The 15,111-nt window shown below is 34.4% G+C and overlaps 1 protein-coding gene across 6 annotated transcripts in view; it reads left to right on the forward strand.

Moving 5' to 3' along the window:
- LOC111045928 (dipeptidase 1) overlaps positions 1–15,111 on the forward strand; it is a 173,388-nt gene that overhangs the window by 85,001 nt on the left and 73,276 nt on the right. For 3 of the 6 annotated variants that reach the window (XM_039428816.1, XM_039428815.1, XM_039428820.1), the window contains exon 3: positions 10,976–11,035. The exons of 2 other annotated variants lie outside the window; for them this stretch is intronic. In XM_039428816.1, coding sequence (XP_039284750.1) covers positions 10,976–11,035 — 60 coding nt within the window. The remainder of the gene's footprint in view (positions 1–10,975; positions 11,036–15,111) is intronic. One more of the 6 variants, XM_039428818.1, reaches the window with a different exon arrangement.

Consider the following 15,111-nt stretch of genomic DNA (forward strand, 5'->3'; position numbering starts at 1 on the left):
AAAAATACCAAATAAGTTTATGAAAACATTTTTCCAAGGATTACTAAAATTTACAGTCCAAATATACTTTATATTGAAAATTTTGTATCTGGGTTGATCAGGAGGATGAAACACTTAAAAATGCATTAATCAATTGAAAAAGATTGAAAACTTGATAAATTTGAAGCCAGCAAAAAATTCACAAAAGCATTCACTATGCGAAAACACTGAATCTCTTTGAACTGCGGACTTATATTCTAGTGCGAACTTGTTTCTAGTTACAACGTTGACTCATACCTGGGACCAGTTATACGGATGATAAACACATAACAAGAAATTCATTTGATGCGAATGTGTTGTATCGCAAAACCACTCCAATAATTAAACCAAAACCAATCGGAAATCACTTCTCTAGTTGGGTGAAGTAAGGCGACAACTACTGTTTCAATGTTAAACTTCTATTAACGTAGATTGTTTCGAGAATAACCGACTAGAAAATCTAAATCGACTCTAAAACAAAGACTATCGGTGATGCTGCACAGATTATTTGCGCCCCTGTCTTTTTAGCCACGGAAGAAACAGAAGAAGAAGAAGTTCAGTTGGTGAAACCCGGCTCGAATTTTAATTAAATTGAGTGAAACTAAATCGGCACGACAAACTTGCTCGGTTAACCGACCTTCTGTATCATTCTCATCAGCTGCAACTTCTCCTTTTCGCTCTCTCATCCGTCTCTTTTTGCTCTTTCCTTCCCATGATGGTCTTTACTTTTCTTTTCTTATTCCACCTCTGCTCCTGGATCATCCTATGCACCCCTCAATCCAACTTTAATTAAATTCTTGATTCAATGTACTTGTCATTTCGTTCCTCTTAGGCCATCCTTATTATGCGCATTTTCGTCACATCTCATTCCTGATTGCCTTGTCATCATCTTACTCATCCAAAAATGGCAGCCGGCCTTGATTCATACCCTGCATGTAGCCTGAATTTGATATAATACCGTAAGGAAATTCGCGTTTTACGATTCTCCTATTTATTCATTCGAGTAGGAGACTTGAGTAAAATGTTATTTCTGATTTCTATATAATATTCATTTATATTCCTGGAAAATTTCCCGTCATCAAACAAACTCATTACTGACACGTCCTATTTGTTTCAAGTGTTTGTGACATATTAAATCGATTTTCCACCCTGATGGATTCATGAAGGTTCAATATCCTTTATTATCTGTAACATCGATTCTAGAAATTAAGAATTGACTTCTGACTCTTGATGAGACAATTAAAATGACTAATCTGAGTGATACGACTGTATGAAGTAAGTTCGAAATTCTATTTTGCTACTCCGAATCACATATATTTTTTTTATAATGGCATTTCTAATAAAATTTATACAAGAGGACTATCACGTTCTGTCTTGTCACATTCATATTATTCTGGCAATAAGCCTTGAACGAATCTGCACTCCCCGAGTTACACAGTATTATTTGGTCAATTATCAATATTAAAGATATTGAGAATAAATTGAACAAACGAATGGGTCCATCTGAAAACGTTGCAACTGACAAAATTTCACAAAGTAATACTTCAGTGTAAAGACGTTGGTTGAATGATTCCCTGCCTAGTGGTGGCATCTGTGGTTGATTGTACACACTATTTTATTAATATAATTATATTGGGAGCTATCAAACACAGATCACTGTTAGGTGGAGAATCATTCTACCAGCGTTTTCACATTGGAGCATCACGTTGTGAAATTTTGTTAGTTGCAACGTTTTTAGAGGGACCCATTTGTCAGAGAGTAGTCACATGTATTTCTTTTTATAATTACTTCTCTCTTTCTGAATATTTCCACAATAAAATAGCTCTCCACTTCAATTACTATAAATTTCGGACGGTTCAAATTCAAATGAAAAGAATTGACTTAATTGAACTATGAACTCACTTTGGCCCAACTAAGTGTAAATTTTGTAGATACTATGGAAATACGAAGAGGATACAATATAAATACTTTCATGAGTTTAGTATTGAATTTATTCAATGTCCAATCGATGTGATTTCAGCTCAAGAATCGCAGAATAATAAGGTATCAATCGCAGTGTATAGAATTGACTATATGAATCATATACCAATTACAGGAAACAATATATAAAATAATAATAACTTGGGCATATTTCGGAATATGCCCAAATTATGATACGAAAACGAATAACGTGATTAATAGCTGCTTTAGATGAACAACATTATAGAGAAAAAAATAACATTAATGTATGTTTATTCTTGTATTTTTTCCGTTAGGGCTATTCTCGAATATGAATGAATATACAAATCCAAGTACCCTTTTTTATATTGATAGATAGATAGATATGTATTGATAATTGTTACAAGGCTGTTGCCTATGGTAACATTTACAAAAATTGACAATACAATTAAATCAAACTTGAGAGATAAATAATTATTTAACAGTTCTACACCAGTATAATCAATTAGAAATAGAGTATCAAAGAAAATAATATAGTATATATTAAGCCATCAACATTGTACTAGATCACATTAGCAATACTGGATGAAAGAAAAGATGTTATTTGCAACCATGTGGAATGAAACTTATCATGAAAGTATACCATGAAATGTTAAGCTTCATAATACAATACAATTAATAGAGGGTAGATGGAATGGGTAAGGAATAAACTATGAAGGTGGTCCTATTACAAAACATTGTGATCAGACTTTATCATGAAACTGTACATGAGATAGGAGCAATGAAATGAGAGCATGAATGCACCAAACCCTGCCAATCATAATGAACTTATGCTAAGGTATCATTTATTAATGATGACAGAAGCCTCGATTTAAACAAATAGAAGCTTGGTGAGAAAATCAACTCAGATGATAGATTGTTCCACAGTCGAGACGCTACTACAGTAAGGGACGATGACAAACTTGGCTGACGACAAAGTGGGCTGACGACAAAGTGGGCTGACGACAAAGTGGGCTACCGACAAACTGCACGCCGTCAAACTAGGAATCATAGCCCAAACATGTTGTTAGTAAACAATTTTAAAAAGGGTACTTAGATTTATATTTCTATTCATGTTTTTTGTTCTATGACAATACTTTCTAACTCTCCTAGTTGATCTCTCTCCTATGCACATTACCATGAAAGAGCTGATTCGTTTGTAAGACAACTATCTGCGCAATTCCAGTCAAACATTATTTTCCAACATTTGCATTTGCTCTCTTCTCTCTGCACACATGATCAATGGACTGTGAACAATACACTGATTCGTTTGAATGACTACTGCTAGTGTTGGTCCAGTCATTCGATTGTCACAACGTAACCGATCCAGTGACCAACTTGAGACTGCTGGGCCGTATAATTAATTCTCGAGTGGACGATTATTTATCGATTATGATATTATGAGTTGGGTGTTTCGCGCCCACTCCGCTGCAGCCATAATAACAATTAGGAAACGCTATTAATACGGCGAACTTATTTATTATGCATTTATGATGCAGCCCTGGGGATGCATTCATCCCTCGTTTGATTGGCCAGCCCGTTGCCCTAAATCCTCTATGATAATTTAATTGGTAGACCAGCATTGATTGCTGGAGTGGGAAGTGAACCGTGACAGAGCCAAGAATGTAATTACCTTCTTTGTCCGAAAACAATATGAATTATGTCATCGCTCTCCACCATTATGGTCAGGTTCTGCTGTCATTTTTTGGGTCCTTTGAAGCATGAAATTAATACACTGAATATCCACTCAACAATACAATTGATGATTTTTTCTCAATGGAAATCGTTCTGAATGGAGAACAATCAGCTACTGTCAAGGTAATTAATGGAATGAAGTTCCATTCAACCTGTTGATCATTGAAACTTTTCAAATGAAGTTGTATATTTTTTTTTGTAATGAAATCGTTTTATTCTTCAATTATTTTGAGTACTGTATTAACTAGTAGTTCTATGAACAGTAGACCTCACGCAGTGTTTTCATCCACAAGTACCTGATTGAAACTATAGACCTTATGGAAATACAGCAATAGACTGGCTTCTCCACATATCTGTGTAATCACTTGTCAGCTGAATTATGGTCTGATTTTTACTCTTATATTGGCGTATGAAGGAGGCTCCTTTTTCCTTTAATATTATCCTTGAAAAGCAAAATTTCCAAAAACCTTGTATATACGTCGACGCGAAATTTAAAAAGGAATATACTTTTCAAATTTCATGAAAATCTATTACCGCGTTTCGCCGTAAATGCGCAACATATAAACATATGAATATTTAAACATTTAAACATTAAGAGAAATGCCAAACCGTCGACTTGAATCCTAGACCTCACTTCACTCGGTCAATAAATCAGCAGAAAATTTAGTCAACATGCAACTCTCTAAATTCATTCAGTATTAATATAGCTTTTCCAGAGCAATATAATATTAACAATGATGATCACAATAAATTACAATGTGTGGAACGGTTTTCAGTTTCTATATTGTATCATGTTTTATTTTATTGATTGCCTCATACAATAAGTACATCATAAAAATAATAGGGAGGGAAAAAATAAGGTAACCTTGTGCTGATCCTCTCCCAAATTTAGATAAGGTTAAACATAGTCCTATTTCTATTGAACATAGTTATGTTTCTATGACTTTTTCATTGTTCTCTTCTCTCATATCGCTATCGTCTTCACTAAGATATCATACACATCTCATGATATACTCTTATATGGCGATTGAGTAGGCCGATTATATGGCTGATTTTTGCAATGCAATTTCTTGTGGCAATGAAACTTGTTTCCCTTCTAATCTATCATAAGTGATTGTCTTCAAGGAACCAATTAACCATGCATGCCAACTTGAAAAAACATGCACAACAACGAGTCCAATTATGTCCAAAATGTCGGTGTGTATTTATCATGTTACTATATCCGTCCATTCCCAAATAATCTAAGTGATCCGTGGTTTAGTAGATAAAGAGCTGCGTAGCAGACTAGAGATCCCGGGTTCAAACCCGCTCATCACCAAAGATGTTTAACAAGATCACTCACGTGTTATCGGATGTTAACTGTCGGTCCCGGCTGAAGTATGACGGCTCCTAGAGATCCCGGGTTCAAACCAGCTCATCACCAAAGTTTTTTTGACAAGATCACTTCCGTGTTATCGGATGAGCACGTTAAATCATTCCCGACTGAAGTATGACAGTCGTAAGGCCCATTGACGGCTCAAATCATATATTTAGGCGAGATGATAACTCACATAGTTAATCATGAAGTTTTAATGAGTGTCTTTTATGCTCTCATCCATAGCCATTTAGCCTATGGGATTCAGCTCTGGGGAAATTGTTCGGCATCTATTAAACTTTACAGACTCCAGAAGAAGGCCATACGAATAATTTTGTCAGGCACCACCCCTAGCAACATGTAGGCCGCTTTTTCGTAAACTAGGCGTCTTGACTCTCCCATCTTTTATATGTTTTTACTTGTCTGATGTACATGAAAAAAAACCTTAATGAATATAGTCGAAATGGTGACATGCATAATTATCATACCAGAGGAAGGTTAAATCTCCGAATTGATTCTCACCAATATGCGAGTACCCATAGGAATTGGAGAATCATGTCCATTAACTTATTCAATGAGCTTGCCCCTGAAGTAAGACTGTTGAGTACCCCACTATTCAAGTCACACATAAAAGGCTTACTTACAGAAAGATGTCTTTATTCTGTTGGAGAGCTTTTTGAATAGCTTCAGTGTTCATCTGTTTAACTGTAACAGCTTTGTTGTGACTTGTGTTGGATCCCGTTTTAATACCTGCTATTTATCAATTATTGCTGTTGTTTATTACTATTTGCCAATTTAGTTGTTATTTTTTTTACAAAAATACTACTTTGACTATATTATCATTATTTTAAAAATATTCTGACTGTTTTTAATTTTATTGTATATTGACGTTTGTTACAACACTTTGTGTTTTATGACAATGAAGGATTATTGATTGATTGATTGATGGAACCTCCCCGCAAGGGGCTCCCCATCATCAAAGGCCATACAAATTTACTTTTTCTCAAATTATAAACTCTTATTGGACGATTTCCAATAGAATGGGCTCCATCTTCAAGAGCAAGAATTTCTCCCAAGAAACAAAGATAAAAATGCTGAGATGTTAATATGTGTTTACAATCCTATTATATGGTGCAGAGTCCTGGACTCTGAATGAAGCCATTAGTAAAAGACTTGTTTCATTCGAGATGTGGGCATACAGAAGGATTCTGAGGATACCGTGGACTGATCGCGTAACAAACATTGAGGTTCTAATAAGGAGAATGGGGAAAGACATTGAGATGATTTCTGCGTTCAAAATTTTATAAAATAACTTGATTAATTCAATATGAAGTGATAATTAAGTGTTATATTTATATGATTTGTGATTCTGTCCACGAATAAATAAATAAATAATCACCACCATCAAATGCGAAAAGATCCAGTATCTGGGACACAAAATGAGAAACGACGTAAGATATTCTCTATTACAGGTGATTCTCCAAGGAGAGAATCTTGGAAAGAGGGGGCCAGGTAGAAGAAGAATTTCTTGGCTAAACAGCATCCGATCCTGGTGTGGAAAAAGCTCCATAGAAATATTTCGTATTACCGTGGATAAAGTTAAAATCGCCATTTTGATCGCCCACGTTCTTAGCGGACAGGAACAATAAGAAGAAGAGGAAGAAGAAGAAGAAGAAGAAGAAGAAGAAGAGAAGAAGATGAAGAAGAAGAAGAAGAAGAAGAAGAAGAAGAAGAAGAAGAAGAAGAAGAAGAGAAGAAGAAGAAGAAGAAGAAGAAGAAGAAGAAGAAGAAGAAGAAGAAGAAGAAGAAGAAGAAGAAGAAGAAGAAGAAGAAGAAGAAGAAGAAGAAGAAGATGAAGAAGATGAAGAAGAAGAAGAAGATGAAGAAGAAGAAGAAGAAGATTGGACGAATATGAAACTATTCCACGACTTCCACGACAGTAATTAGGTCCTCATTGAACGGCTTCTAAGGATGTAATATTATCATATCCTCACACTCTATCGTAGCGGCCTATCAGCACAAGTTTATAGCATGCATTCTCTACATCCTTCTCCAATGAGAACCAGAAAGCTCATTTCAAAGCTAGTTGTAATCAAGCTCAATCCACCGTTCAAGTAAGAAGTCCTGGGTTTCAAGACGAGTTGGAAGGGTCCGTTATTGCTTGCTGTATAGGAAATATAGTCTGGTTTCAATAATCGGCGAACGGCACCGAACAAAAGAAGAGCACTCCAACTACCGGCTGAGAGTGAGCTGTTAATAACAATGGCGGCTCTCAAGACGATACCCGGCAAGTTGTGCATGATGGTAGGGTGAGAGGGGTGAGGGTGAATACTCTTCATGTTGAGTGCACAACCGATATGATCGATCTGGCAATTTCTAAAAAGGTACGAAATATTGCAGCTCTCAACGTATCTACTTGCAGCGTTGTAATGGAACCCTTCTGATGAGTTCGGTTGGGAAATTGCTGATCAAGTAATCTCAATACTTTCTTGAGGGATTTGGGGTTGTTGTAGATTTCAATAATACTTGGAATAGATACAATCAATTGTAAATCAGTAAATGTGGACCTGTTAATGTACCTACTTTACAGATCTCATAGAACTATAGAGGGAAATTACTGATGAATTAGCCCCAATAGTTTCTGGAGGGATTTGGGACTGTTCTAGAGTTCCAGAAATATTTGGAATAACCTCGATCAATAATTGTAGGCCCGTGAATGTACTTTAAAAATTCCGTACAATTATAGAATATTTTGAGAAAGAATATGGTTTGTGAATCTATTCGAACACTTTTTGCATATCAATTAACTTGGGAATTGTGCTTAATAATGCAGGTTGATTTGAAGACCACATCTGGGATCTTCAAATTCTAAACTTTTATCCACGATTTAAGAAGTTGCTGAATATGAGCTTCATAGAAAGTCAGATTCAATAAGATATGATCATCTACAATATAATAAAGGAAAGAATTGGTTTGTAGCCTATATGTACGGGATTGGAAATTCATGAATGACGCATCATCACGTCTGAGTTACTGGACTGATTAACTTGAAATATTGCATAGACCATAGTCTATTGCAATGAAATATAATGGTTGTATTACCATAGAGAAATATATCATCCTATGCTTATACTCATGCTATCTTTTCTGTAAGTTTATCACTAAAAATAATATTATTTATAACTAGCAAGTAACATGTGTTCCGAAAGGGTCTAGTTGAAAACTTGACAAACTGAAAACTTGACCAACTGATATCTTGAAGAATTCAAGATAGCCCTATATGTCTTCATTGACTGAGGGTGGTTATAGGGCTATTTTGAATTCTTCAAGATATCAGTAGGTCAAGTTTTCAGTTTGTCAAGTTTTCAATTAGACCCTTACGGAGCACAGGTTACTTGTCTGTAATAAATAATATTATTCTTAGTGATTAATTACAAAAAAATAGCATGAGCATAAGCATAGCATGCTATATTTTCTCTATGGTAATACATTATATTTCAGGTTTCTACAGATATTCCGTGAATAACTTTCCCAATTACCTGTGTTACAGTATTCTCACTCCAAAACTAACATTCAACACGCTAAAAATCTAAACGTGTTTCCGTGCGTTTTCCAAGGTATCAAGTACTTTCAATTATAGTTTTTCAAATACGTTTGAGAAATTTTGCAACACGGTTATAGAAAAATGCTATTGGTAGCTCAGCATACGATGAGTCGGAACTCCCTGATGTATTTTTCTGCTGAACGTTGAGTACATGGTTTGATGAAGCTCTTTATAAGGGAGTACTACACGATAAGCCTATTCCATTGAAGGGAAAGAAGAAAATACATTAGAACCATGTTTGGATATTATGGATCCATTCAACAGAGTAAAATATCGGGATGTAGTTGAATTTGAAATGGAATTGTGCCTTTCGGCTGGAGCATTGTGCTAAATTAACCCCGAGTGTACAAGGCTTTCCACTCATTGGTAATCGGATCAGCCATCTACTCTCTCTCTTTTAAAATAATCATCATGAGTAGCTCTTGCCCATCTGCACATGTGGCTAATCTATTTTCGTTACAAAAAGTTGTAGCATATTGCTTGGCAGAAGATCGAAGACCGATGTTTAAATAGGCAGAAAGAGTGAATTAGAGTGAAGAGGATAGAAGAGCGATTGATTGATTGATTACTTTATTTATGTGGATTACAATATATACTGGCTTATACACTTATATACAATAGCTTACAATACAGTAAAATTATAGATGAATTTACATAATATACACTAAGAAAATAATTATTGAGCTGTATATGATATGAAAAAAATCAATTTCAAGATAATATTGTAATGCATCTACATGAATTGGCGGAGCTTTGGACATATCAATGTCCATTCTTCGGAAAGATCATACTAAGTATCCTTTCCACTAACTCTCTACCAAAACGTTAATTTCATTAATTCAACTAAGGATTCATTTATAAATGAAAATATTGTAAAAGTTTTAATTAATATGAAGATTTAAGAGAAAGAAACAGAAATTTAATAAAGTGAAATAATTATATAAGTAAGATCAAATCATTGATTATTAAAATGGAGTAGGCTTAAAGTAGATCAGGGTAATCAACTTCCAGTAATATACAGCAGTATGAAGTGGATAATTAAAATAACATGAGTTTATATAAAATATATATACAATTATTCTATAACAGGTTTATAGGTTTGTATTTGTGGGATGGGTGGGGGATGGTTGTCATGTGATCGTTCTAGGGCCGGACAGTTTCAGTCATTTGTTCCAAAAGATATTTTCTTAAAGTCAGAATGAAGCTCGCTCGGCTCTCGATGGACCTGATAGTAACGGGAAGTGCATTCCATGCACGACTAGAAAGGATTCTGTGAAAATAGTAGTTCGATGATTGCGACAGAGTGATATAGTGATATAGTCAAAGAGTGATAGAGTGGAAAAGTGATAGAGGTACAGACTGATAGAGTGACAGATAGAGAGAGGATAATAATGCAATTCAACATGCATATCAATCAGTGATAACTGTAGCTCTCCCGAATGGAGCTAATTTCTGAATAACTGAAGCCAATCACATTAGAAGATAGAATCTAATATCATAGATGAGATATGCTCAATCTATAGCACAAGTTAACTCAGAAATATTGGATTATTTCAATTTGGTGACAATACTACGCCATGAATTTAACAGTAAATTAATTAATGTTAATGAGGCTGTAATATTTGTGAAGGCGAGTGGTGTGAACCAAAATGTACATCGATATAATACCTGTAACCGAGCAGATTATCATATAATAGTAGGCTATTTGAACAAAAACTTGATTACATTGGAAGGAAATCTCATAACAAGCCACCTGGTTCTCTGAAGAGTACTAACTATATGAAACATTTGCAAAATTATTTAGCTAATAAAGCCTTGTAAAGTGTGCAAGCATTTCTCTCAGACTCGAATTAGTTTTGATTTAGTGATCTACCGTATAGAATTTTTTATCTATCAATCTGACCTGTTTTATATTCAATAATAGAGTCCAAGACGTTAATGAAAAAAATCTGGATGATTAAATTTTCAAACACTTTGTTACCATTTACTCTCCAATAACAGTCATTGCTAGCTCCGTATGGTCCTGCTTCTATGGAATATTACCCACAATATCTAATAACTCATAAACAAATAATATTTTCCCCCTGTCCCAATAATCCGTTACCCGATATTTTATATAATTGGAAACTTCATGGTTGTATCATTATACGGTATACATCCACGTGTTAATCTTTCTGTATCTGTTTCTATATCCTCTATCATTGCTGGAACTACAAATTACCATTGGATCTGCCTTTGAATTGGTGATGATACATAAATTACATAATAGATTTTTTAATTTAGATCAATTTGTGAATATATGAGGATTAATTATAATGAAATGAAAGTGTGCTTGTTTTCAGCCTGGACCTCGTTTTTGTATGGGGGAAACAATACCTTGTACAAGAGTAAGTAAAATAGAGATCTGAGAATTTTCGATTGCGAATGTAAATTCCCTGTCTTGATTGTTGAACGAAGAATAATGTAGTATCTAGAATAATACAAACACTGAAAATTATTGAATCTCAGGCTGGGCGTTCACCGATTAGTCAAGACAAGACTAGTAACAACACTTCACATAGATGCTTATGAAGACATGTCTAGTTGCAATGACTAATCAGTGCGTTGCGTCACAAGCAGCTATGTGAAGTATTGTGACTAAACGTGTCTGATCATGTCTTGTCTTGTCTTGACTAACTGGTGTGCGCCTAGATTTAGTCTGTATTAGTCGAATTCCTACTTTATATTATTCTCATCTGAGTTTTTATTTCTTTTATTAAATAACTTCCTGTATTGATCAACATGCACATACTCGTAGAATGTTTCAACAGATTGAAAACTATGGAATAACACAATACTCAATACTGTATTCAATATTAACACTATAATAATATACTTGGACGTTCTCTACAACGATTTTTATCTGAAAGTTGAAAATTTACTTTCATTATGGGAACATCTCTGACAACAGTGTTGGATTCATTGAAGCACACATTTCCTCTTCAGTTGAACCATAGAGAAACAATAGCATAAGTAGATATCCCATGGTATAGGGTGTTTATGTCGCAACTTTTACTGTTATCTCAAGCTGATAGTCTACGTATAGTTCTTTCCTGTGAAGCTTTTTGACGCTGTTAGTCTCTCATATTGTGCCGTCCATACACTCTTACCCGGACAAAACAGTAAAAATCGACAATAATCGGCTTGAGATAACAGTAAAAATCGCGACATAAACGCCCTGTACCATGGTATATCTACTGTTTGACCAGCGAAAGAATGCCCCCGGCGGAGTGGAGCAATCTTAGGCTGTACTAGCTTTTTCGAACCGTCCTAAAAACATCAGTCATAAAATAAAAAATATCTCCAAAAACTTCATAAATATTGAATTAGTGATGTAAAACAGGTCAGAAATCTTTTTGTGTAGTTGAGAAGTTGATATTGTGGTAATTATTCATATTGAATGAAAAAGACTACTTTTTTCAAGACAACTTCTTAGTCTTTTTCATTCAATAGGTCAGAAATCGTTTTTGTTCAGTACTTTTTTTCGATAAATTCACTCATTTTTAGTACTCACGCTATTGTTTCTCTATGGTTGAACCAATTCCGAATAAGCCCCACGCAGTAAGCACTGTAAAGCACAGTGATATCTTCGTTTATGAGTAAACATATTATATTAGTGGACTGAGTGAACGTTTTCGTTTTCACTTTTCATCTTTAGCTGTAAACTTCTAGTTTTTTCAAATATTTGAGAAAATTCATGAACTCACCTCATTGCGTTTAAGTTACAAACATAATATCACTCCTGTGAGTTTGAAATTCTTGAATCACCCATCTAATCTACGTGGGAGAAACAAACATACACAAAAATAATCCAACAGAGAACTCAACATTCTACAGATATCACCTTCTATTCTCTAGCTCCTATTATTTTATATTCAAAGTAGTAGTGAATATAGCATCGTAGTGAATCAATAGTTGGATTATTTCATTCAATCTTGTGTGTGTAGAATTTTCCAAACTCTTCTCTCGAGTAGCATGATTAGAATTTAACTGAGAAGAAAATACAGCATGAATCAGTACTCGATTAAAGTTAATTCAAGGCATAATAATATTCAATTACTGGAGAATAATAGAAGTCTATTCAACATGATCTTAATGATGCATTGAAGATCAATAAGTGATTATAGAAATATAGCCATGTGTTATCTGTAAGCCATTTTCCAGTTTTCAATGCTTTAATTGGTTAGAATTCTCATAGTGAGATCAATTGAAGACTTGTTTTTGGTTGTTTAAACATGTTTCCAGTTGATATCTGTTAATGTTTGACAAGACGTGTCATCAATTAATTAATCAATCATTCTCATCATCGATCATCCATATATATTCTGAAAAATGTCTATCATTACGAGAAAGGATCATGTTAGGAAAAAACTTTTGTGTAACAATGTATGAAATCAGTTAATATTATAGTCTCAATATTATATTTTCGATTGGAGACAATTCATCATAGATTTTCCATAGATATATCAATTTTCAAGGAGCTATTCGAGAAATATATTGCATAGGAAATCACTGACGAATCATAAGTTGACGATAATTATTATAGCTTGACAAATTTGGGTTACCGTACGTTTGAAATTTACTCATAGTTCACGCATGTTATTAGCATGAAAATCAATGATTTAATACAACACAACTTTTTATTATTCGAAATACTGCATAACAATTGAACTACCTTAGCGAACACCACAGACTGGACTTGCTACCTGGTCTTGAATTAGTTACCTTCTCTCATTCATGATTGGTTTTTTGAATTTTGAGTGCATCATCCATACTTGGTGATGTGTACATTACTCTCTTTTCCGTATTCCTGCCTGGTCTGCACGTCTAGTTTAATGAGCCTTCAGCTCTGAAAGTTTCGTGAAAGAGATATATTTTTAAAATACTTGTGAAAAAGTAACCTCGAGTGGTTATTGCTTGCAGTGATCTCATCAGTAACCCAATACGATTTTATTTCAAGTTTGTAAGGCGAATTTGCGTACCTTACATTTAGTTGTTATTCTTTTTCAGTTAATCCAACTGGTTAACTTTGTTATATGACATAATTAAATTCGATTTATATTCATTTTCTAACCTGTTCTATCCATTCATTCAACCTGAAAAATTGATTCATTGTAAGATCGGACCCTGGAACGATAATTCTCCACAGAGATATTGTTTTTGAAGAGAAAAGGGTGTACACTATATTCTTTGCGATCAAATATAATTTCAATGCAATACAAAATTTCCGATCATTTTTCATTGGAGTTTACTCAAGAACTCCTCTACATAACTTATTCCAAGTTTCTAAGTCTGAAGTATCCGCTATTTATAATCTATATGATTATACGATTTCTTAAAAATGAAATAAACTCCAAGAGCTAATTCGAGTCTCGTGTATGGTTCAGTCGCACTGCAACTAATTTTGTAACTAATCTATTTCTCAGGAATTTGTAGAAAATAATGCAGTCATCATTTTGATGTTCAAAATCTACGTATTCCAGCGTTTTCTTTGTCATGAACGAACCTAATGCACAAAGAAACATAGATCGAATACCCAGAATAACTACTTTCGAATAACCCTTTTCCCCAAATATTCCAAATGTTATTTGGTACAATGGATATGATTCTAGATCCACATAACTGAGTTACAGCAATGCATTTGAAATAACCGTTCCCAGGAAGTATCAACATTAGTGATGGGTATAGGAAGAACGGAGATTACTTTGATGGCAATATCAGATGGCATCAGTATTTCATTTAGCTCATTCCACCTTTTCGTTCTCTTTCTCCATACCCTTGGTACAGAGCAGTGTACTCAATTTCGACTATCCTTTTCCTGTCAAACAAATAGGTAATGTTTGCTCTCTCTTGCACGACTGATTCATACGACTGCAACGTTACTATTGCCAGCCTTTTTTCCTCAACTTACCTCTTGTCTCCACGGAGACGTACATCCTAACGTACCTACGATGAGAAAGCAATTGTCTAGAGACTTGGAAAAGGTCCAAAATAAATAATGTTCTAGCAAAATGGCTGTTTATAACATCTGCACAAGGAATTATATGCCATTCGGGATGTATGAAATTCTTCCGATATTGCATTACTTACTAGGCAGCATATTTTCGTTCTATATAGTGACATTATTGGTGTGCACAATGCAGGAAATGGAATAGTTTCATAAATTTATCATAGAATGAATCTGATTCACTCTTCTGTTTGCAGTTCAAATGAACTGTTACTTATCAAATGTTCACTTTATTTCAAAAACATCACAAATGTTACTTTCCTCTATATTTTATATCCAATTATTTCAGTTTTCATCTCTCTTTCCATGATTTATTTCAAAGCCAATGATACGTGAAAAACTATTCATCTTTTTGTAGGCTTAAGCCCCACTTAAACACATAGATATTGTTCACACGATATTTTGCCGTCCTTATAA

Source organism: Nilaparvata lugens, chromosome 5, assembly GCF_014356525.2.
Source record: "Nilaparvata lugens isolate BPH chromosome 5, ASM1435652v1, whole genome shotgun sequence".
Classification (NCBI taxonomy): domain Eukaryota; kingdom Metazoa; phylum Arthropoda; class Insecta; order Hemiptera; family Delphacidae; genus Nilaparvata; species Nilaparvata lugens.